This window comes from Pteronotus mesoamericanus, unplaced genomic scaffold (assembly GCF_021234165.1).
Source record: "Pteronotus mesoamericanus isolate MK-2021 breed Mesoamerican mustached bat unplaced genomic scaffold, CSHL_Meso_final contig_121, whole genome shotgun sequence".
NCBI classification, from domain to species: Eukaryota; Metazoa; Chordata; class Mammalia; order Chiroptera; family Mormoopidae; genus Pteronotus; species Pteronotus mesoamericanus.
Window position 1 is genome coordinate 2833151 of NW_026555046.1, and position 26313 is coordinate 2859463.

A 26313-nucleotide genomic window follows, 5' to 3' on the forward strand; every position below is an offset into this window, starting at 1 on the left:
AAAAAAAAAAAAGAAAGGAAAAAAAAGGAAATCATAGTTCGCACTTAAGGATATACTGCTCTGATTTTTTAAGTAACATTAAGTTTCAAGTTTTTGTGGGAAGGGTGGGCATCACTTGGCTGTGAGGGTCCATGCTCTTCATGGCTCTGCTCACGTATTAAAGGAGAGGGAGTTTTGTATGATTTTTCTATTCTACTTGGCAGTTAGGTTTAATACACAGAGACCTAATTCCTGCATTAGTCATGATCCTACAAACCTGACTTATAGTCAGTTCACTTAATGCGGCACACTACTTAATTCTTGTGCTTCTGAGGCATTTTTTCCCCTGTGTCTAATATTTTTTTCTGTTAATGTCTACCAGGACAAAACAATATTCTGACTGCTCTAAATGGTTGGTAAATAAGTTTCCTTTTAAATAAACTATTCTGGGTAATTGATGGACACATTATATACCATACATATAGTCCCAACAAACATTAGCTAATGTAAACTCTGATGACTTCGGAAACACTTTAGATGTTGTGATGTCTCAGGGATAGCATTAAGGGCCTCAAAAATTCTTCATGATTTTGTAATGATGGTTTTCACAGAGTGACCCATTCACCCCTGGGGATCTCAGAGATCCTTTCAGGGTATCCATGATGTCAGAACAATTTCCCCAATACTGTCAGACACAATCTGCCTTTTTCAGTGTGCTGACATTTGTACTGGTGGTCAACAAAAACAATGATGGGTCAATCTGCTGACCGTTTAGTACGAAGCAGGGCAGTACTATCAAACTTCCTGAGAAGGCACTGTCTTCTTTGCTGCATGCACATGTAGTTAAGAGAATCAAGTTCTGGATTAAACAACAGTAAACATCAACCTTACTAAGTCTCAACCCCTGGACACATGTCTTTTTAACATTCTGTGATAATATGGGCAGTATGCATAGAGCACTACTGCTGCGCACTGAGGTATCACATTGTCTTGAAGAGCTATCATTTGAGATGCAAACTGAACTCACTGCTTTTCTCATGGAACACCATTTATATTTGAGAAAATGACTGACAGGCAACCTATGGTTATTCAGATGGGCGTATCTGGTGGACACTTTTAATGAAAATACAGTGCATTTGTTTCTTTAAGGAAAACAACTTAAGTATTTGTTGCCAATGATAAAATTCCAGCATTTAAGTAGATATGGGAAACAAGGTATCGTACATCAAAAAGAGGAAAAAAAGTGAAGTTAACATGGATATAAAGGAAGAGTCAGGGAGGATCAAGACAGCCTCATCAGTGAAGGCTTCACAGGTAGCAGGGTGGCAGGGTGAACAGAAGAATGTCCAGGAATGGACGCACTACATGGCAGGGCTGAATGAAGGTAGTCAAGGCCAAGAGACTTTAGCACTTTGCAGGTGGCTTTAGTTCCAAAAGCTAAATTCCCGACTGGTCCATACCCCACACATTAAGGGCTTATAAAAATGAGTGATTAGTGGCTGCTCATCTTGACCTGTATGATAGAGAATTCTTTTGTTTCTAGAACAAATCAGTTTATGTACACATTTATTGATTCAAGGATATCAACTGAGTGAAAACTATGCTACTGTGCTAAAGTATGAACAGCCAGCTATGGGTCTCACATTCATGGAGCTTACAATTTTACTAGAAAGTATACAAAATAAAAATTTAAATGACCGAGCACAATATTTTGAGGTTTAATAAAAATAAATTATGTATTAGTATATACCTCATGATCCTGATGTGTAACCTTTATTGTGGATAGGAAGCCACTGTAATTAAGTACAGAACACAGATAGAGAATGATTTCCTAGAGGCAAAGGTGTCAGACAAGGGTGCCTTTTATTTCCCTATATGCTTAATCTGTATGCAGAACATATATGAACATCAAGAAGACAAGAATGATAACTACAAAAGAAATATACAACTTAATCATAGATAAGGAAGACAATGAAATTGTTAAAGATTTTGCTGGTTCAGCCATCCAACTCAGATAGAGACTGCAGCCAAGAAATCAAGAAAAGGCTGAGACTAAGAAGGGCAGCAAAGGATGAATTAGGAGATCACCAAGAGCAAAGATATATGTCATTAGAAAACAATGCTACGATCATGCATAACCTCATATTCCCAATAACTATGTACAGATGTGAAAGTTGGACAGTGAAGAAGGCTGATAGGAAAAACATGAATTCATTTGAAATGTGGTGTTGGAGAGCTCTACGGACACCATGGGCTGTTAGAAAGATGAATAAGTGAGTCCTAGAGCAAATTAAGTCTGAAACAACACTGGAGACAAAAATGACAAAACTGTCCTACTTCAGGTACATCATGAGAACACAGGTTTCTCTGCAAAAGGCAGTAGTGCTGGGAAAAACAGAAGGCGGCAGGAAAAGAGGAAGACCATATATGGACTGGATTGATTCCATAAAGAAGCTGTAGGCATGAGTCTATAGTTGCTGAGCAGGGCTAAGGAGAGACCATTGTGGATATCACTCGTTCATGGAGTCAACAGCAGCTGGAGCACATAATACACTCCCTCCCCCATATAGTATTTGAATTTCTAGTAGGTGTTACTATAAATAGTCATGTCCTTAATATTTAATGCCTACAAATAGGAAGTTTCTTCTACCCACTGTCCCTCATGTCAATCTAAATCCAACCTATCCTGCCTGCGTTTTTACCTTTACAACCTTTACTGACTTATTCATAACTTGTTCTTCAGCCAAACATAAGGGCAGTTAATAGTTTTCTGTCTCATGAGCATCGATCATATTATAGAATTATTTTTGTGGAGTAGTATAAAGTTTAAATACTTACACTGTTTCTGAAGACTTGGAATTCTAGTGTTCTTAAATCTACCTTTGCCACCTTACTCAAGTTAAACCTAAAATAAAAACGTATATATTTTTCTTTGTAAGCAGCATCACAATTAAATGGGTTATACAGTAATTATCAAGTCTACGTTTTGTTTGCAAGTTATCTTTTGGCAGATTTGAGATCAAAATTATCGGATTAACAGCTTTCAAAAATTAAGAGCCACACTTAAGAGTTAATATTTTGTTCACTTTTTAAAAATACAATATTTGAAAGGTTCCACTTGGTTTTCTTTATAACAGTTTTTTAAATCTTCACCTGAGGATATGTTGATTAGAGAGAGAGGAAGAGGTGAAGGGGGGGGGGGGGAGAGAGAGAGAGAAAAGCATCGATTGGTTGCCTCCTCCTGTACATGCCCCAACTGGAGTTCAGACATGCGACCTAGGTATGTGCCCTGACTGGAGATTGAACCGTCAACCTTTTGGTGTATGTACAGGATGATGCTCCAACGAACTGCAGTATCTGTATGAAGATGTTCTACATTACTTTTTCTTGTATTAAACTGAAAGCTTTTCCATATGCTTAACATATATCAATCTCTCTTCCCAGAACCTTCTCTCCACTTCAATTACAGACTAGAATTTCTTTAAGCCCCATCTATTACTGTATGAGCTGCAACAGACTTTAAAATGTGTAAAGCAAAATTCAGTGCTAATATAGAAACATTTGATTACCTAAAGCAATGCTTACCTTGATATTAACTTATCCACAAAGACTGAAGGATTGGAATATAAAGCCAGGGGAATAAACTGAATATAAACAGGAACATCTGCAGGATTTTCTAAAGTAATTTCTTCTTCCTTAAATAAAGTAACCAAACAGTATATGAAAGATTTCCATAGTTATAAATAAGGGTAGGTACTTTACAAATCCTATTATGTATTTCCAAAACCCAGTGTCGCTCTGAATACTTACTGAAGAGCAGTTGGTATTAGTAAGTGGAAATTTCAAGTGCCGGGGTGAACTAAGTATGGAAGGCCAGGAGAGCTCAGCAGTGATTTTTGACAGTATGTTTTTTTGAAGGTCTGTATTTATTTCAAATAAAGCACTCAATCTAGAAAAAAAATTTGTAAGTTACTGGATCAAAATGAAGTATTTGAGTTTTCTGAAAAACAAGAAATTCCATCAAGTTTGTGTACTTGAGAAATTTTATTCTGGCTCTGGATAAACACAGGTTTATTTGCTCTAATATTTTACTATGCATAGAAACGTGTATAAAGTTGTCTCTATACTGGCATCAAGTGCTGCCAATATATGTATCATTGATCCCCATACTGTTTTTCTTCACTTAATATGTAAAGAAAAAGACAGGCATGTATGCATAACACATAATGGGGATCCTAAAAGACCTTGCATGCCTAGTGGAAAGACCTAGACACTAAGACCAGGGTGCTAAGAACATTTTCAGTACAACTAATGAGAAGGCAGTGCAGTGCTTGGTATATGGCCTTTCCCTCTTGAATTAAAAAACAAAACAAAATCCTAATATGCAATGAGTATAGAAGGTAATCCGCAGGAGGGTTTCGTGCAGCTATTTGTAAAGTAGTCGGCAACATTCAGGGCCTCATTTAATTACTTCCCTACTTATGAGTGTTTATAAACCAGCTGTTTAGAACTCAAAACACATTTCCTAAGGAAACAATATTATAAATGGGGCTATGGTCAGTGGACCCAAACAATGAAGCCTATTTTATCCCTAAATGACACCAAATTATGGTATTCCAGTATTGGTAAGAGCACAGGCTTTGTAAGACTAGTAATGGAAAGTCTCTGTAACACACACACTGATAAGGTAACACAAAGGCAGGAGCAGGGAGCATGACCCACTCACTGTGTAACTGGAACCCAGAGGCACAGGGTAGACAAAAAGCCCAGGTTTTCAGCAATGGAATGCTGGGCACACAAAGAGGAAGGTAAGGGTTTCATTAGGTGGAAGGTGACGAAGTTCCTTGGCAGCTAAACCTAGGGCAGCACTCTAAGTTACTTATTCATAATTGAATGGTAAAATTTGGAGACTGTTTATACATTACAATGTCCACTATGGAAGTGTAGGGGGACCAACAAATGTTTTAATTAGTACTCTCTTAGTTCATTAGAAGTCTCTTTGTACTTATTTTAATCATTTGAAAGTAAAAATTTAACTCTTTGTGTTAAGAAAACATTTTATAGTAAATAGTTCAGATAAACAGAAACCTTCAGATTTAACTATTAGTGGTTTGAAAATTTTATATCACTATAAACTGCAGTATCTTGATAATACTGACAAATACATTTCAAATTAGCCAACTGAGAGGAGCAGTTTTCATCAGTTGTCTTGTTATCATCATTCTAGTCAAATTCTCTTCTAAAGTACATGAAAAGATCAAATTTCTGTACTGTCCTTGTTTTGAATACAGGTGCAGTAGTGATCTGTCATTAGCATGTTTTGTACCTGCCGAAGACATGGTAATACCATCTGAACCGGGCCCTGTGGATATACCCCTAACAGTTCAGCACTTGGAAAGGAGGTGGTTCATTTCCCAAATGACACACTCGTCTCCTGCTACGGAATGAAACCGAGAACACGTTTTACCTTGCCTTTAACAGAGGTCAGTATTGGCATCCTATGTAAAGACAACTTTAAATAGTTTCTTTGATTTTGGGGAAGTATTTAGAGTGATGGAGTAAAGAGAAAAATGGTAGTATATATATTTCTGAGCAATATACAATTAAAATGGCAATTCAAGGTGCCTCATTTATAATTTTTTGAAGATTAGGCATATTTTCTTAACTATAGAAAAGTAAATAACCTAATATAAACCTAATATTTAGGAAGTAACATTAACTGAGATGTTTTGAACTTGTAAAGACAGTTAAAATATTTAAATAAAGCAGAACACTCACCTATAACCTGAGTTTTCCTTTATTCCCATCCATCCTTTGAACAGGCTTTGATGCAAATCCCAGTCAGCATCCCATGTATCTTCTTGCATGGCTACCCCCGGCTGGACTTTGGGTTCAGCTAAAACAGGGAACGTAAGTTGTGATATACTTAGCCCTACATATCTAATCCACTTGCCAATTTTCCTGAAATTATTTCTACAGCCCAAGAGATAGGGACGGACTTTTAAAATAGCAGCCTTCATTAAAGAATACTTTGTGGGCAGTGAAAAAATAGCAAGGTAACTTACATTTGGACAGAAAAGGTAAGCCAACATAGCAATGATCCCCACACTGCAATCCAGGATCAAAATAAATATTTGCAATCTATAAAGAGGCACAGGAGAACAATGAATTCCAAGTCCACAGAAGGTCACAATAATAAAACAGTCATGGATGGAATTCTTAAATAGTATGTCAAACCTTTGATTTTTTTCCTGGCTCCAAGTCTTCCTTATTGCTCCGTAATCGTTTGTAGTAAAATCGCCCATCTTCTGACAAAGATCGTATTTGCTGTATTTTTACTTTCTGTGAGAAGGAGTTCATAATACTTAAACTTTGATGAACTATTTTCCCCTGAAGGAAGAAAACAAATTCATTTGTATAGGGCTGAATTTTCTTCAGCTTAAGAGCCAACAGACATCTTTCTAGGAAATCAAAACTCAAAGGACATTTAGAATTTTCAAGAGTTGCTACTTCCTAAATTTGTAGTTAGAGATCTTAATCAGCAGCATGCCTCTTCCTATGATAGGATACTAGATTTTAAGTAAAAAAACTGTATGATTTAAATAATCCTTAGAATCATATGGTAATCTTTTACTTTTGTTTGAAAACTTTTTTTTGTTTTTATAAATTGATTCTTAGCTATTAAAGAAGTCTCTAAAATGTTCTTAGCCACTGGTCTAATATTGGTATTAAAGACACGGAAGTTAGGAAAAAGAGATGAATAATGGTGAAGTTAAGACAAACACTCATCATTTACAGTCTAGCAAGAGTAAAATGCATTAGAAAGACATTAGAAGGCAGGCATGCTGCTGAGTCCCAGCTTGGCCTCTAATCAATTGTGTCTTTCTGGCAATTACCTAGTCTTCATGTAAATGTCGTAACTATGTCTCTCATGTCCATGTCTTGTCTTGAAGGGGTATGGTGAATCAAAAGAGAGAGTAGATACACAAGTTCATTTTACAATATTCAAATACTAATTATTAAACTATGAGTTATTTGAAATGTTTATTAAGTATTGTTCTCAGTTGGCTCTTGCACTCTCCATCTGATAAAAGACTCTACAGACTTTGGTAATTGTTACAGACTGAATGTGTCCCCCCTAAAATTTATGTAGAAATTCTAGCCCTCAATGTGATGGTATTAGGAGGTCAGGCCTTTCAGAGGTGATTAGGTCATGAGGGTAGAAACCTAATGAATGGGGTCAGTGAGTGGCCTTAAAAAAAGAAAGCCAGGAGCTTGCCCTCCTTCTTTCCTCTTCTGGCTAAGTGATTATGCAATGAGAAGACAGCATCTGCAAAAGCAGGAAGAGGGCCTGCACCATACAAAGGACCTTTTAGTGTCTTCATCTTGGACTTCCCAACTTTCTGAATTGTGAGAAATAAATGTTTGTTGTTTAAGTTACCAGTCTCTGGCAATTTGTTATGGCAGCCGAACTAACACAGTAATATCAAGTTACTTTGTAATTTTAAACAATTATCTGGACCTGTAAGTAACCTGTAGATAGAGATCTGAAAACTTAACCTAAAGTAGTTCAAAACCAGCACCTTGTTTTTATACAGATGTTTTCTCGTTTACTGCAGGATTTATGTAGTAGTTAAGGAGATCATTGATTAAAAAGGCAATTGAAGGAAGGAACAGGTCCTTTTGGGTAAATAATGAATTCAAGAGTTCTGTATAATCAGTGCTAAGTGGAATGACAAGAAGATAAAGATTTTAAGACCTACTCTTTAAATATGCTGCACCTTTTAAATCAAAATTTATATTTTTAAGGAGCAAAGATCTGAATTTAAGTTTTATTACATAAAACATTAAGATTTTTGCAATGTACTATTATTCTCTTAACCCACCATGTCTTCTACCACAAAATAAAAGACACTTCCACATTTGCCCCAGTGTGCCCTGGACTGATTGCATCATCATCCTACATCTCTTTTCTCCTGTTGTCCAGGCTCAAATTATAAATCACTATTTTTGACTCCTCTAGCTGCCAGCCTACCACACCTGTTTCAATTAGTCCCTCAGGATATTCAAAGACAGTTTAATTCATTCACCTGAAATGTCTCTTGTCTATGTTGTTTCTTTTCATCATTTTGCTCCTCCATCCATCCACCAACTACTGAGAACCTGCTACTGGGGATAAAAGATCCCTGTCCTAGAGGATCTCAGAGTCTCCTTGGGGAGACCAATACATAGGCAATATTTACAGCATAATGTGACTCTTGCTGCAAGACAGGTAATTTCAAATCCTTCCAGGATCATACAGAACTAGTACTGTTTAGTGGAGTCAAGACATCTTCAGAAAGGAGATGATGAGAGAACTGAATCTGGAAAGATGAGTAGAAGTTCTCTGAAGGTAGGAGAGGAGGAAGGGCATTCAAGGAAGACTAATAGCCAAAGGCTTGCAGGTATGGAAGGAATTTACTGCCTCTGCCAAATCTCCCCTATACACTATCATGTGGACTCTGGCCGGAGTCTCTGGGTGGGCCTCTAGGTGCTCTATAGTTACTTCTGTATGCATTTACTTCTGACAAAGGGCCAATCCTTAAAGCTCAGCTCTGATGACATTAATCTTCTGCTCAAAAACTATATATTTCCATGGATTTAAATGCACTTTTTAAAAAAAAATGCTATCACTCCAATATAATGTTTCATCTCCACTCTTACCAAACTGGCCAACTCACTACTGCCTAAAGCTATCTTGGACTTGACTGCTGTGTCTTTATTCAGGTTGTTTCCTGGGTCCTGAATGCAATGTCTAACCACCTCTACTCTATCCCTGACCAAACACATTCTGAGCTAGCTCACATGACACCTTCATCAATTAGATATGTGTTTCTCTCATAGCATTTTATTTTTATACCTCTCAGAGAAAATTCTACATCTCTGAGTTATGGACCCATTTCCTAGTCTTGATGGAAAGCTTTCTGAGAAAAGGAACCATTTCTTATTCCTCTTCATACCCCCTAAAGAACCTATACAAAGTCTTACCTTAAAATAAGCTATTGACAAAGAATAACTGATATTTCTGTTGAATTTGAGGAACACAGAGGTAAAAGCAAAGAAAAAAAATGAGCAAGAAAAAGTCAGTAAATTAACTGTCTTACTGGGAAGGATGGTGGAAGGACCATATGCTTTGGAAAGCAAGTCAGCGAACCCACTGCGATCACAGCCTTCACAGGAATCGTCAGAATCTGTACAGAAGCAGACCATAAAGAAGTGTTTAAGTCCGAGAGTGATCCCAACTGTTACAACATTATGTTTTGGGATTAAAAAACCTAATTTTGGGACTTAGATTAGTAATGACCAACTGTTTAGCAATGTTAAAATCACCCATGGAAACTATTTAATCTGACCAATGTACTCCATAAATGCACTAAAATACAATAAATTTCTGTGTACTTCTCAGTGACTCATTGAAAACATGGTAAACAAGACCAAACAATGGGGAGTAAAGAATAGATTTTTTTTTTCATAAAGGTTATTTTGTAGATTATTATAATTTAAAAAGAAAAGTCAAATTGTACTTCTAAAACAATGTATGTGCTGTATGTGCTGAAAACAGGTAGGAGAACAAGAGCAACAATATGATGAACTTAGCAGTGCAAAACTTCCCAAAGAGCTTTTCAATATTAAATTAGAATGTTTAGGTTTGGCAGAAATACATACAGTCAAAATCTCACTGACAGCAACATGTTAAATGCCACAGAGTTTTTAAAAAGCTCAATGATCTTCATTTTGTCTCTGATTTAGGACTCATATAAATACACTTGTGAGAACTCAAATTAAGATGTGACTTCCTGGTTGTGTCTTCCTATTCGGAAATGTTACATGAAGGATAGCTATAATTACAGAAAGAATCAGAGATATCTAATTCATTAATTTCAGACAGGGTCTCTGCAATGCTATAACCACTGGTGAGCAGGGTTCCAAGAGTGATTCAAAATGTGCCCAAAGCAATTTTTAAAGAAGATTTTTGGTTAAGAGGTTTGAGTTTTATCAGAAGACCAATATTCTGCAAACTATTCTCAAAAGCTCAGCTAAAAAAAAATTATTTATTTATTTTTAGAGAGAGAGGGAGGGAGAAAGTGAGAAACATCAATGCATGTGGGAAACATTGATTCGCTGCCTCTTGCACATACCCTAACAGAGGAACTGGGCCACAACCCAGGCATGTGCCCTGACTGGGAATCATACTGGCGACCTTTTGCTTTGTGGGACCAATACCCAACCAACTCAGCCACAACTGAGCCACAGGGCAAAAGCTCAGTTTTTAAGGTATAAAACAGGTAAACTATAACTTTATGAGTAAACTTAGTTCTGTTTCTATAATAACAAACAAAAAACTGAATTATTCAGAAAACACCCATAAAGTCCTTACCTCATAGTCTGTTGTGATCTGTATGGCTCCATCATGAATCCCTTCCAGCTTTTTTGCAGTAAGTTTGACTCTGAACACTGCAAAATAGCCTGAAGCTAATATCACCTGTATGTAGCAGAAATGATAATCATTCATTAGCCTGCTAGTTGAAGTTCTACTAAAATAGAAAAGAAGGCTATAGTGATAAACTGACTTCTGAACCCTAACACATACCAGGACAACACAGAGTTACCATATCATCAAGTACAAATATTTCTAAACAATGCCCATCCCTGGCTGTTTATCTACACTTATTCCATGTGCCACCAAGAAAATTGGCTTCTTGAGGAACAGTCAAGAGTCCCAATTGCCAAGTTTGGGCAGGGGCATGGTCCTCAGGCACCACCCATGTACCTGCATGGACAAAGAGGGTGAGGACTGGAGCAGAGGGACACAGCTTTCTACCAACCCTTCAGCCATATTAGGGTACAAGCATATAGAAGTTGGTTTGGCTTCAAGTTCTGAATTAAACTGTCATGTTAATAATCATGTCTTCAGAACAAATGAAGTTGGGTTAAATGAAAACTCAAATATCATGGAAAGAAAGAGTTAAGCGATACAAATTTGGAAGAAGAATGGGGACCTTATTTGTTTTCTCAAACCATTTGCTGATGTTTCTGGTACGTAATCTTTTCAATTGTGAAATTTTCAAAAAAAAAAAAGGAAAAAAAAGAAAAAAAAAGAAACCCCATGAAATGCATTTTGTGAAGTTGTGTTTTAGATTTTAGTAGTTGTATTTTACATAGAATTCACATTTACATCAAAATAACAAATGTCGATAGACCAAACATACTTTCCTCCTTTTGGAAGCATTTTTGTGTTGGTTTTTTTGTAATTCTAACGCTTTCATCATAATTCTATAACTACTCAAGTCAGAACACAGGTCTGGAGAACACACAGAGTTGTTGGCAACATGTGTTTCATAAGGCACAGAATGCTAATTTAGTTCATAGCTTTGGCTTTTTAGAAAACAGCTAAAAGTTTGGGCATTACAAACTTTAAAAAAATCATGTGTGGAGTTTCTATTTTTAAGTTCACCTTATCACAACTTCCTATTTTAAGTAAGTGTTCATAACAACAATCTCATCTTTCTGCCCTTATTTTTGTATTTACAGTTTATATAAAAATGAATTATAAATCTCTCAAATTTAAAGTGTATGTGTTATACGTATTATTTCCTGCTACGAAATGATCCAGATTTCTAAAATGATTTCTGTCTTATTAGGAAACAGTATAATTCAGCCATTTGGGATTAGACACACATATAATTTTACTCTATTGTTTGAAGAAACACATTAATGGCTGGCCTCATTGTTATCTTTTTTCAGCATTTCATTTGTATTAAAAATAAAATTTCAGCTGGAGTGACAAATATTCCTTCTCATTAGCATATCTATTGTATGTTTTTAAAAGAGGCTCTATTTCTGAATCATATTTAAAACATAATAAATTATTAAAATGTAAATACCTATAAATCTAGCACTATTCAGATATACCTAATTATGCAGCTTGAGTCCTACACAGATGCAGTCAGAATGCATTATTTAGTAATTTCCTACTTTTTCATAAATCCTTTTCAAGTTTCTACATACAATCATATTTACAACTCTTTATTTGTTTCAATAGTCATTCAATCATAGAATCGTAATTTTCTTTATGCATTTGGTTGGCTATGTCCTGTTACTTGGAATCATTAATAATGCTACTGTGAACATCTTTATTCTTACAGCTTTTGGCTCTTAAGTTGCTTCCACGGAAAGAATTCCTAGGAGTGGTATATACTGCCAAACTGCCCTCCCAAAAAACTGTTTTGGGGGATCCTTCCAGTGAAAACTTTCTAAATCAGTTTTTATAACCTATAGCATTCCATGGAAGTATATCTGTCATCAATTTCTGCATTAGGACATCTGCTTTTCCTTTTTTAAAACTGCTGCAAGAAGTTCTACCCTAACTTACAGAGGAGGTAAGTTATGGTCCTTTTCATGAGAGGGGATTCTGACTCTGTTCTGAGTAGGTGTAAACTCCAAGTTCCTTTCTTAGCAGTGGGGAGGGGTTAGACTCATGTTATACTCACTTTCTCTTGCTTTATGCTTTTATAACCAGCTTTCCATATTTATAAGACAGAAAAAAGTATATGGGCAGGGATCAAACAATATTCACCTCATTGAACTCTTTTAATTAGTGTGGAAAATTGGCCAGAAATACTACTGTATAATTGAAGACATTCCCCTGATATGCAGGGTTATCTCTTCTGCCCAGTAAATTCAATGGACACAGGGTTAATTTAGTACCAATGTGCCCTGTAATGACACTTGTATTATAAAAGGATGATTTAAATTTTGCTTGTTATAGAACTTTGTATGACAAGGTAAACCTTAACCCCATTGGGTTTAAAGTACCCTTATCATAAAGGGAGGGATTTGAAGTAGATGACCTACAAGGTGCTTTCAATACCAAGTAACCACTGCTTTATGAATCCCATAAAAATATGAACTGAAGTATGTGACATGGCAACAGTCTTTTATTCTGTGTCTAGACACAGAAACATCTATGTTTAAGAAAACAATAAGAAGGTTTACTTACTGATGATTGGTCTGATAAAGAGGATTTTTCTAACTCTGCAAGGCTTGAAATTATTGTAGTTTTATTGCCTCTTTCAGTAGCTATGAGTTCTATTGATAAACCATCTCCTATGATGTGCCAACTTTTTATAGCCAACTTAAAAAAGAAAAAGATATGGAGGTGATTATTGCAGCACCAGAATAAAATCCTTAAATACGATTTAGCATAAAAACAGATTTTTTTTTACCTCAATCGGATTGCTGTTTATAATTGCAAATAAAATATTACTTGTTTCTGTAGCACTCAGTATGCCAAAATCTATGAAACGCTCCTCTATTTTGGGGGGTAATATAAAATACTGAAAAGATATAAAAGAACTAGATTAAATGTAAAATCAAACTTATGTAAGAGAATGTTATCAAGAGAAAATGACTATATTAAGATATTCTAAGGTTTCTCTATTTTATGTAAATATGCACATACACACATATAAAATATAATTATTTTTAGTAATCAAAATGAAAACTCCCATAGCCTCTATTCCACAGCTTTTCTCTCTAAAGGCATATAAAAAAAGTGGAAAGCTAAAGGGAGTGGGGGAAGTGGAGGGAGTCCTAGAACATAAGGCAAACGGTCCATGGTTTCAGTAAACACTATGCATCATGAAAGCAGCTACAAATACATAATCATTTAAACCAAACAAATGATGAAGGAGTGGGACAATATGAAGGTCCCTCAAGCCCTAATATTCTTATTGCTGTCAGCTTTTTGGAGAACTACATTTCTATGTTTTCATTTTCTTTTTATCTTTCCTATCAGTTTTGCTTCTTCCATAAACTTTGTCATTGGCTACTCTGAGGACACATATTTTGGATTTTTTTTCAGGCTTATTTTCTGTACTAGGAAGACCGTTACTCTTCCTGTCTGTTTAGACTACTCTTCCAACCATGTGTCTTTACCAGCTTCCTTTCTTCTTTAGTATCTAGTTTTCTTCATCATGATACTTCCTGACCTCTTTCCTATATAGTTTCTTCTTCAACCTCCTGTTACTTTTTTCCTCATTGTGATTTTTCCTTACTTTGTTTTTAGCTTCCTCATGATTATAATAGTTTAAAAGCAAAGTCAAGAGAAAGAAAGTGGAGAAGATCTAAGTGGAGACTCTAACTAGAGGATTCAGCTGCATCATGAGGGGAGACAGCTGCTGGGAAGGGTGAAAACCAGTTTTCTTGAAAATACAGACTGGGGGAAGAGACATACTTGTAAAGAAGAGAAAACAGTGAAATGCAAGGGTGCCTAATAATGATTGCCTAATGATACCTGAAAACACAGAAGATGGGGAGGGAGTTTAATTTTTAAAGGTAGATAAACATACTTACATCTAAAAAGCCTGTATATACCCGCACGGGCAAATGAAATTTAGAAGCATTAGTAATAAGTAAAATGTTGTTATCTATGTGCACAGATGATGTGGTTGGCATAAAAAACAGGGTAAAAATGTATCCTGATTCGTTTGGAAGAATTAAGACCGGTTTGCTGAAGTTGTGAACCTAGAAAATGAGGGGAAAGGAAAAACCGTGTTAGCATCTCCAAGCTGGTAGGTCAGTAAAGTTAAAAGTATGAAGGGTCCCAGACATACTTTAAACATTGTTTTGGCTTCTTCTGGTAGCAACACATCATGAATGAGGATCGCAAAACTGAAAGTGTTAGTAAGGTAAATTGGCCTTTCCACAGGATCAGAAGGACTGTCTCGGATGTGAAACAATGTTGCAGCGTGATCAAATCCCAAATAACTATTTGGAAAAAAAAAAAATTCATTTTCATTTCCATCTGTTAACTTAAAATCCAAGTTCTTTTGTTGTAATAATTTATGTTTAGCACTAAGGACTGTTATTAGAGAATTAGAACTGTAAATATTTAACTGATTGATTACATGATTTAAAACAAAATTTAACTTGCAAAATATTAACATGGAATATAAAGAACTATACTCTTACTTATTGTATATAATTAAAAAATTAAAACCAAGAATATATTAACAGAATCATTCAATTGCAACCAGCTTCGTCTCTATCAAGTTGATTATTAAACTATTATTGGTTATAGTAGCGATTTTCAACCTGTGTGCTGCAAAAAATTTTAAAACATGCAATACCTAACTATTTAGTCAAGGCACTGACCTCTTTTCCCTTAGATTCTCAAATTAAAAAAAAAAAAAAATGACAACAGACAACACAACAGCTATATGGTGTGAATCAATCAAAACAGGTACGATCTGACACCTATTTTTTTTTGTCAGAGCAGCAAAAAATGTATTTTTTAGTGTGTGGAAGAATTTTAGTAATTAGTTTATGTGTGCCATGAGATGAAAAAGGTTGAAAATCGCTGGGTTACTGTATAATTAGAAAATGAACTACACATATTATTGGCCACTTATAAAAAGTTGTAATTCTGGAAGAGTGCATACAAGTTTATAAAGGAATATAAATGCTTTTGTTTCAATTGACAATATACTTTACTAACAAACCGCAACCACTTCCAGGTTACAAAAGGAATTTACAGAAAGGAAATGGTTCAAATGACTTATAGACTCATTTTTCTATTGTATTACTGAGTTATCAAAACTTCATTTTAAGCCCAAATTACATCATCCCATTTAACTTTTTCTTCTAAGCAAAATATAAACAAAATGTGGGAGGAATTTTCTCCTTTACAGTTGAAGTTGTTATTTTCAACAATAATTTCATGGAGTTTATGTGAATTTGGATACTAGTTTTTTGCTAACATCAGTTACAGGAAAATAGAACTTACTGATTATTAATAAGTTACAAAGTTTATTTCAAGAGAAACTTACCCATCTAATACTTCTGCTTGATATGGTATCTCAAGTTTAGAATAACTCTTTTCCTTTGCTTTAACAGTGATTTTCCCAGAAAACTGAGATGGTTTTTTTGCTTTTGATGCTGAAAGGAAACACACACACATACACACACACACACACAAAAATCTCTGTCAACTTTATACAGAGGAGTGTAAGAGTGGCTATGTGGACTGAAAAAATCTTAAAAGCTGAGCTTTCAAATTGATAAGCAGAATAGTTTTACAACATTTTAAATCAAATATCACACTTTTCATACAAAAAAGGAATAATGTTTTAATTTGCCTGTAATGGGACAAATAAGGAATTAGTAATGAATACAATTCAGGAAGAAAACCACTTTATTTGAGCTACTTATTTATAGCCATAAACTTTTGCTTTGCTTATATTTACAGCAGGGTTTCTCAACTTTGGCACCACTGACATTTTATGCCAGGGTAATTCTTTATTGTGAGGTGGCGTGACTGTCCTGTGCAGTGTAGGAAGTTTAGCGGCATCCTGGGCCTCTACTTGTTAGGTATCAGCAGCTTCCCCAGCTGTGAGAAACAAGGTTATCTGCAGACACTGCCAAATGTCCCCTGGGAGCAAAACTGTGCCTCACCGAAAACCATTGGTTCACAGTCACACTGAGAAAGAAGTAACATTACTTGTGTGACCAGTCTTCTTATAAATACACACCAAGTAGAGTTTTGAGCTCTGACTTCTTATGTTAGCCAACCCTAACTTACAGTAATAAGAGGAGGCATCCTTTGTCTGCCATCACACTGTCCTCACAGATGAAGTAAAACCTTTAATTTCTATAGCAGTTCTGTGTAATTCTTGCTGGAATTACAGAAATAGCTTCAGTTGGATCCAGTCTGGGTACCCATAGGATGTTCCTTTCAAAGCAAATAAAGAAGCTGTTTATCTTTATCCCCTTTAAAATACTTCAGGAACACTTCTGCTTACGACAATTTACATGTGGGCCCTGCAAATGGGTGTTGTCCAAGTTTGGCACAAAAAAAGATGCAAAAAAAAAAAAAAAAGAAAAGGAAAAAGGAACATATGGTATCTAGTGTGTGGCTAAGTACAGGTAATGACTACATTTTTAAAATCCCCATTAAGCCTCAATTCTTTCTGTTTGCTGTTTTAGCTACTTCTGAATGCTTTTTGTTTTTCACTATTTATTCTGATGTAAAGCAGATCACAAGGGCCATAATTAAAGCATTTCATGGTAGTTTATCAAGTTATATTTTAGCAAATAAAGTTTACAAAAGTCTCCAGAAAATTCAGTTAAAAATCCTAAAGAATAAGTGACCTGATGAAAAAGATGCTTGCTTGTAGAGTTAATATATATGGTACATTCTGAAAATATTAAAAAGTTAAATAAAGCACACATTTCCTATTGATTGTCACAGCAATCCCAGTGGTATTTTGTGTTGGGATCTGGGGTGGTGGAGGTAGGATGTGAAGTGAAAGGTGGAGGGACCATCCCATGGTAATAAAAAACTACTTTTAAGAAATGTAGCACTGGAGAAGCAATACTTATATGAGACAAAATAGACTTTAAAACAAAGGTTATAATAAGACGCAAATAAGGATATTACATACTGATAAAGGGATCAATCCAGTAAGAGGATATAATCCTTATAAATTTTATGCATCCAACATAGGAGCATCTAAATGTATAAATCAAATACCGGTGGATGTCCAGGGAGCAACTGACAGTAACAGCTACAGTAGGGGATTTTAATACCCCACTGACTTCAGTGGAAAGATCTTCCAGACAGAAAATCAACAAGGAAACAGAAGCCTTGGATGACACATCAAACCAGATAGATTTAATTGATATTTTTCAGAGCATTTTACCCCAAAGCAGCAGAATATACATTTTTTTCAAGTGTACATGGAACATTTTCCAGGACGGACCACATGTTAGGGCACAAAACAATATAGGACACAATATATTAGGGAAGACTGAATAGTATCAACCATCTTCTCCAACCACAATAGTATGAAACTAGAAATCAGTTAAAAAAAACCGAAATAAACACATGAAGGCTAAATAACATGTCACTAAAAATAAGTGGGCTAATAACAATGAGATCAATGACGAAATCAAAAGATACCTTGAGATGAAAATAAAAACACAACAAAACTAAACCTATGGGACACAGTAAAAATAGTTCTAAGAAGAAAATTCATAACATTACAGGCCTACCTTAAGAAATAAGAAAAATCTTAAACAATCTTACTTTTTCCCTAAAGAAACTAGAAAAAAAAACAAAAAAGCCTATGAATAGAAGGAAGGAAATAATACAAATCAAAGCAGTAATAAATGAAATAGGGTCTAAAAAAATACAAAAGATCAATAAAAGCAAGAGCTGGTTCTCTGAAAAAATAAATAAGATTGATAAACCTTTAACCAAACTCGTCAAGGAAAAGAGAGAGAGGACCTAATAGATAAAATCAGAAATAAAACAAGAAGTAACAAAAGTCAGTACAAAAATAAGGATTACCTTTAAATATTATGAGCAACTATATGTCAACAAATTGGACAATTTGGAGGAAACAGATATATCCTCAGAAACACATAATCTTCCAAAACTGAATCAAGAAGAAACAAAAATTCTGAACAGACAGATCACAACTAATGAAATAGAAGCAGTAATCAAAAATCTTCAACAATCAAAAATCTTGGACTGGAGGAAGGCTTCACAGGTCAATTTTATCAAGCATTCATAGAACTAATATATATCCTTCAAAAACTAGTCCCAAAAACTCAAGAGAAGGGAACACTCCCAAGATCATTTTACAAGACCAGCATTATCCTAATTCTAAAACCAAACAAAGACACTGCAAAGAAAGAAAATTTTAGGCCAATTTCCTAGTGAACATAGATGCTAAAATTTTCAACAAAAGATTAGCAAATGGAATTCAATAATACATTAAAATGATCATACATGATGATCGAATAGGATTTATTACTGGAATGCAAGGTTGGTACAATAGCCGCAAATCAATTAACATGATATACCATATAGACAAAATGCAGAACAAAAATTGTATGATCACATCAACAGATGCAGACAAAGCTTTGGACAAAATCCAGTACCATTTATAATAAACACCCAGCAAAGTGGAAAAAGAGAGAACATACCTCAATGTAATAAAGGCTGTATATGACAAACCCACTGCCAACATCAAACTCAATGGGGAGAAACTAAAAGTATTTCCCATAAATTCAGGAACAAGACAGGGATGTCTGCTTTCACCACTCTTATTTAACATAGTATTGGATGTCCTAGCCACAGCAATTGGAAAAGAAGAAATAAAAGGTATTCAAATTGAAAAGGAGGAAGGAAAACTGTCATTATTTGCAGATGACATGATACTGTATATAGAAAACCCTAAAGATTCCACCAAAAAACTACCAGAACTGAAAAATTCATTACAGTAACAGGACATGAAATTAATATTAAAAAATCAACTGCATTTTTATATACCAACAATGAACTATCAGAAAGAGAAGCTAAGAAAACAATCCCATTTACCACTGCATCAAAATAAAATAAAATAAAATAAAATACCTAGGAATAAATTTAACCAAGGAGGCAAGACACCTATACTCAGAAAATTGTAAGACAGTGAAGAAAGAAGATACAAATAAACAGAAGCATATAACAAGCTCATAGGAAGAATTAATATCATTAAAATTTCCATGCTACCCAAAGCACTCTACATATTCCACGCCATTACTATCAAAATACCAATGGCATATTTCACAAAACTAGAACAAATAATCCAAAAATGTACATGGAACCAAAAAGACCCTGAATATCCACAACAATCCTGAGGAAAAAGAACAAGGTTAGAGGTATCATGCTACATGATATCAAAGTATATATACTACAAGGCTACAATAATCAAAGCAGCATGGTACTGGCATAAAAACATACATATAAGTCTATGGAGCAGAATAGAGAGCCCAGAAATAAACCCACACCTATATGGTCAATTAATATTTGACAAAGTAGGCAGGAATATATAATGGGGTAAAGACAGTCTATTCAATAAATGGTATTGGGAAAATAGGACAGATTAAGTGCAAAAAAAAAAAAATGAATCTAGACCATCTTCTTAAACCACATACAAAAACTCAAAATGGACTTAAGACTTAAATGTAAGACTTCAAACCATAAAACTCCTGGAAGAAAATATAGGCAGTAAAATCTCTGACATTTTCTCTTAGCAATATTTTTTTCTGATATTTCTTGGGCAAGGGAAACAAAAGAAAAAAATAAACAGGATATCAAACTAAAAAGTTTTTGCAAAGCAAAGGAACCTATTGAATGTGAGAAGATATTCACCAGTGATACATCTGGTAAGTGGTTAAAATTCAAAATGTATAAAAATAACTGATACAACTCAATACCAAAACCAAACATCGAACTAAAAAATGGGCAGGGGACCTAAACAGACACTTCTCCAAAGAGAACATACAGATGGCCAATAGACAAATGATTAAATGCTCCACTCAAACAACACAGGATAGCTGAATGGATAAGAAAACATATATATGTCTACAAGAATCACACCTCAGAACAAAAGACACACAAACTGAAAGAGATGAAAAAAACTTCATGCATATGGAAAACAAAGAAAAAAAGGTGGGGTAGCAATACTTATATGAGATAAAATAGACTTTAAGAAATATAGCACTTGCTTTAAAAATGCTTTCCCTTTGCCTGTGTATTTAATTTTATCTAATTTAAGAAGCACTTATTCTAGAGTCTATGATCTCAGAAGAACCAACATTACTGACAGTCATTCATCTCAAGAATGGAAACATTCACTGAGTTGTCAGTCCAGGAGCTTGAGGAGAAGAGCATGGGAGGCCGGGATAGCACTGTCTTGATGTGCACCCCCTCATTCCTTCGATACACCAGGAGGGTGGGTACTAAATGCTCTCAAGGGTCAGGAATTACTATTGGCTGCTCTCTTTCTTGATAAGAAAAGAGAATGTACCTGCCAAAATCGAAACTGGTGGTCATGACTGTGGTGTCTTAAGAACACAGACAATTTATCACAATCTTGGAAATAACTGTGGCATCAAAACCTTCATCAAGCCTACTTGACAGCTGGATTATGACACCATGCCACATATTTCATGTTGATTTCCTTGGCTGTTTTCTTTGAGCTTGCAGGATGAAGACTGAAGCTGGTGCCCAGCCTGTGCAGTTGCTCCAGACCCTCCTGAGAATTATCCATGTGCAAGCAGTAAGCAAAATGCTCTCACACTGTGCAGAGTGTTCCAGTGTTCTGTCACATGCAGAAGGTCACCAGCGAGCCAATACTTTCATCTGATGAGGAGCTTAAATGTAAAATGTGGACTATATGCAGAGATGGCTGTGTTGTAAAGCCAAAGTTTAAGCTTCAGGGTTCCTCACTTGCATGGGCTCCCATAACAAGCCCCGTTTGGAGTTTCAGTTCTTATTAAATTTAATCACATATAGTTAAGCAGCTATTAAGTCACTATTTGAAAAATTTCTGGATCGCAAATTCAGTAAGAATTCTACTAAAGCGGGCAAAAATGAATAAAAATGTGCTATTCAAATACGTTCAAGTCTGGGTTGAATTAATATTTCAAGTGCCAAAATATACAGTATAATAATTCTATTATAAAGGCTAGTATTTTAGCTTAGGCAGGACTGTCTCCCTTGCTTAGAAAAGCCAATATATGAAAATGTTGAAAAGAATATTTCTGCTCTCAAATTCAGACATGTTTCTGAAGTTGAAATACATTATCACCCAATTACAAAAATTAATGACTTCATAATTAAGACAAAGTATAATTGGAATATATGTGGAAGAGCCCAGATTACAAAAATTTAATTCCATTCCTACTGTATTTGCCAAAACTAGCTTAGGTTTATAAAATTAGAATATTTTCTTTCATAAAACAGTCAAATAAGAGTTCTTGGTATTTTACAAGAAAACCCAACCTAAGCAGTAATATAAAATCTGACTGTAAAATGGTCAAGATTTCTATATTAAGATGTTGACACAGAGGTCGTCTAGTTAATCAAAATAAGACCACTGTATTAGAAAAAGTTGAGTACTTACCATCAAAACTAATACTTGCAACTTTGGTATATTTACTTTCTGAAGCTTTTAAGGTAATTGGTTTAAAGTGTACTGTTATAGCATCATTTTGTGGTGTGGGTCGAACACTCTGTAAAGAGAAAAATATAGATAGCATTGTTTTAGTCTAGTGGTTCAGTTATATTTACACTGGAAAGTGTACTGGAAAAGTAAGGCTTCAAAACTTTAAAAATGGACTTCATGCGGTCCCTTTAAATGGAGTAAGCCAAACTAATAAAATGTCAAATTGATTTCAGGAGAATATCTTTAAGAAATAAAATAATCAGCCCTGGCTGGTGTGGCTCAGTGGATTGAGCACCAGCCTGCTAACCAAAGGGTTGCCAGTTCAATTCCCAGTCAGAGCACATGCCTGGGTTGCGGCCCAGGCCCCCAGTAGGGGATGCATGAGAGACAACCACATATTGATGTTTTTCTCCCTCTCTTTCTCCCTCCCTTCCCCTCTGTCTAAAAATAAATAAAATCTAAAAAAGAAATGACATAATCAGAAAAAAAATGTATGACAGATGAGTGTAAAAATCTAAAGACAAACCTAGTACACAGGGAGTGCATACATAAAACAGAAATAAAACGTCTTTATTTTTCAAATGAATGTCCAAATCATATATTGGGTTAGCCAAAAAGTTTGTTTGCTTTTTTCCATAAGATGGCTCTAGTAGTACTTAGTTGTCTTTAACTTCTTTTATAACAAGTTTGTTATATTGTATTGTGACAGCTGTCATTATATTGTCAGCATGCATTAAAAAAAATCAAAATGGTGAATTTTTGTATAGCCAATTTAATATTGAAATGGAAGAAAATAAGCAACATTTTCGGCATATTATGCTTTATTATTTCAAGAAAGGTAAAAACGCAACTGAAATGAAAAAAAAAAAAGATTTGTGCAGTGTATGGAGAAGGCGCTGTGACTGCTCAAACATGTTAAAAGTGGTGTGCGAGTTTCGTGCTGGAGATTTCTCGCTTGATGATGATGCTCCACGGTCGAGTAGGTCAGCTGAAGCTGACAGTGATCAAATCGAGACATTAATGGATAACAATCAACATTATACCACACAGGAAACAGCTGACATACTCAAAATATCCAAATAAATAGTTATTCATTAAAATGAAAAATGTGCCTTTTTATTTTACAGAAAAAATCATATGGATATAAGAGAGGGAGACACAAAGATTCATGAGAGTCACTCTTAAAGAATCCATGTGAAGATGAACCATAAACATGAATTTGGAAGCTGGTACCCATTTGCTAAGATAGTGTTGCAGACCCATTTCTAATGGTAGTTCTCTCGGGAGCCCAGTGCAAGTGAGGCACTGCTGACCAGGGACAGGGTCTCACTCCAAGCTGCGGGACTGAGCAGTGAAGTGACTACAGGGATGTGTAACTGGGAAAAAGTCAGAATTCTTTAAATTTAATAAATAAGGCCTTTCCATTACAGGGGAAAACACCCAAACTAAACCTAGAGTAACAAAAAAGAAACAGTAAAAGCTTGTACTTTTTGGGCAAACTTAAAGAATATATACAAATGCAGTAATTTTTTAGTCGATGATTCTCATGGGCACAAAGCACTTTTCATTGGAAGGAACTTTACAGATCCCAACCTCTTTCCCTGTTGATGGGTGAAGAGAACCATGCAATACTGAGCTATGTTTTCATAGCCAGGCATCAAGAGGCAGAACTGGACTCCGTTCAGGGCCCTTCTTCACCTGACACCCCGTGCCCAAACACATATTACACATAATGACTAAACACACTGCTTTCTACTACCTGCAGGCACAGCATCTCTGGCCCGTTGCTGGTTAGTACTCAGCCATCAGCAGGTTTTGACTGAGTCTGGAACCATGGGCTTAAGGATGGCTCTGACTGTTTCTGTGCTGGACATATTCATAGCCTTAGCACCTGGCCTCAGGCTCTCTCAGAACTCTCATTCTTTTTCTCTTTGACAACTCCTCATGTCTTTGAATCTCTAACTGAGGCTGGGTGCTGATCTGCTCATATCAATACACTTACTATAATTAGCAACCACTTGAAGCATATATCTCTTTCTTCCTTGGAGGGGGGTGGGGGGTGTGTGTGTGTGTGTGTTCAAAGCAGTGTGAACTGTTAAGATAATCTGCAACTGGATAACGTTTCATTTGGGTCTAGTATGCTGTACCACAATACTATGCTAATATTTTTTCTGAAGGAAAGGGAAGCAGTACAGGAGCATATGTGACAATCCCATAGAGACCTGTTTATAAGTACGAGCCTCAGTAAGCTGCCCATCCACTCTGCACCTGAGTTCTTCCATCCTAGGGGATTGGATTAGATATTTTCTGAGAGTCCATCTAGCTATATATATCTTTTTTATTCTATTAAGTTTGCTGTGTTTTCAAATTAGCTACTTTTATCCTGAGGTCAAGATTGTCAGAGATGATCTTATAAAGCGCTGTAGAGCTCTGCAAAGGACTTACACACAAATGGTTACAAACACTCTCTCCTGCTCCACTGACTATGACAGTACAGCAAGAGGACCTGAACTGTTTCAAACATGCTTAAAGACTATATGTGGCACTAACAGCCAGAACACTTTTTGACTGTCATTAGCCTGTAGAGAACCACATGGGAAATAGCTAAGTGATGATACTTATTAAAATATAGTCACTGTAAGTACTAAGAGCTTAAGATAGTGGATGAAAAATGTTTTTATCACATGAAATGTACTACTTAAAAAAAAAAGATTTTATTTATTTATTTTTAGAGAGGGGAAGAGAGGGAGAAACAGGGACAGAAACATCAATGTGTGGTTGCATTTCGTGCGCCCCCTCCTGGGGACCTGGCCTGCAACCTAGCCATGTGCCCTGACTGGGAATCAAACCAGTGACCCTTCGGTTCGCAGGCCACAGCTCAATCCACTGAGCCACAGCAGCTAGGGCTGAAATGTACCACTTCTAAGATTTTCCTTACCAGAAGAAAATTTTATACTCAATATTATTACCCAAGATCTGTTGCACTAATAGTAAACAAATATTCAATTAACGTGTTTTATATAAATTGTCTGAATTGTTCACTTAATACCATTATAAAAACCCCTAAGTCAGTTAATACCCGTTTCCAAGGGAGCAAAAACAGAGCAAAACAAACAAAACAAACACTGAAATAGTTGACTTATTCTGGTGGCTTTAAATAAAAAATAATATGTAATTATTAACTTGTAATAAGCATATTTATACTAATATCAGTTTTAATATCAGTCACTAGCTGCCTCTTAAAGACAATCAAGAAGTAGAAAAAACTTGGCAACATTCCCAGGAAAGGCAGCCTACCACATGTTCCAAATACAGTTCCAGTCTTTTCTCACAAGACTCATACCCAATAATGTTCAATAACTGTCAAGTGAGACTTAAAGGCCCAGGACTTTCTGAAACTAATTATCTGAGTAAGCAAGGAAAATAGCCTTCTAGTACCTAAAAATTGTATACAATAGTTGGACAAATTTGCTAAGGCTCATAGCAAGTTGATATTGTTAAAATAAGTACATCTGTGACTCTTATTCATCAATTAGCAAGGAAATGTCAGGCAACTGTTACTCTTAGAACATCTCAAGCAAACTTACTACATGTTTTATGCAACATTAATATTTAAAAAATGTTTTCTAAATATTCTCAAAGTTACATTAGATGATCAGTGTCAGGAAGACCTGACCCTCTGCATCTTGTCCACCAAAGATGGGGAATTTGTATTTGGAGTTGCTTGCTTTAACAGTCTTCTATCTACAAAGGTGAAGAGACTAAATTCCCTGAAGGGGAATTAAACAAAAAAACAAAAAACACTGCCTAGCCCATCCTGAAAATGACATATTTGTGAAATGGTGAAAGGCAGAGGCCCTTCTAAAATGTATCAGTCTTTAAGTTTGGCTGATTATGCAGAAAAGTACAGGAAAAACCTTAGAAGGCCCTCATACAATTCTTAGAATCATCCCGTGGCTGTCAAGGCAAGACGTGTAAGCCACCACCATCTCTCAAGTGGACCACTGTAAAAGATTTCTGTTTCTGTAGTCACTCTCCACAAAGTAGCTATAGTGACCTTTCACAAACACATAAATACTTAAAGTTCTTTAATTTCTCATTGTACCCATAATAAAATCTAAACATGCTGCAGGGTCCTAGCAGTACTGTGTGACTCTCTCACACACACCTTTTACATTCTACCTCTTAGTATCTCCCATGACATCCAAAGCTATTCCTGCCTCATACCTTTGCACTTGCCTGCTACCTGTGCTAGGAACGCTCGTCTACCAATTTTTTCAATGAGTGTCTGCTG

General features: G+C 35.6%; 1 protein-coding gene across 1 annotated transcript in view; it reads right to left on the minus strand.

The window, feature by feature from the left end:
* TMEM131 (transmembrane protein 131) overlaps positions 1 to 26313 on the minus strand; it is a 243461-nt gene that overhangs the window by 47662 nt on the left and 169486 nt on the right. Inside the window, exons 12-25 of the mRNA XM_054586120.1 lie at positions 21978 to 22086; positions 15849 to 15957; positions 14634 to 14787; positions 14374 to 14544; positions 13245 to 13355; positions 13019 to 13153; positions 10397 to 10501; positions 9123 to 9209; positions 6217 to 6369; positions 6045 to 6120; positions 5758 to 5875; positions 3790 to 3928; positions 3565 to 3674; positions 2818 to 2884 (exon numbers count right to left, since the gene is read on the minus strand). Coding sequence (XP_054442095.1) covers positions 2818 to 2884; positions 3565 to 3674; positions 3790 to 3928; positions 5758 to 5875; positions 6045 to 6120; positions 6217 to 6369; positions 9123 to 9209; positions 10397 to 10501; positions 13019 to 13153; positions 13245 to 13355; positions 14374 to 14544; positions 14634 to 14787; positions 15849 to 15957; positions 21978 to 22086 — 1644 coding nt within the window. The remainder of the gene's footprint in view (positions 1 to 2817; positions 2885 to 3564; positions 3675 to 3789; positions 3929 to 5757; positions 5876 to 6044; positions 6121 to 6216; positions 6370 to 9122; positions 9210 to 10396; positions 10502 to 13018; positions 13154 to 13244; positions 13356 to 14373; positions 14545 to 14633; positions 14788 to 15848; positions 15958 to 21977; positions 22087 to 26313) is intronic.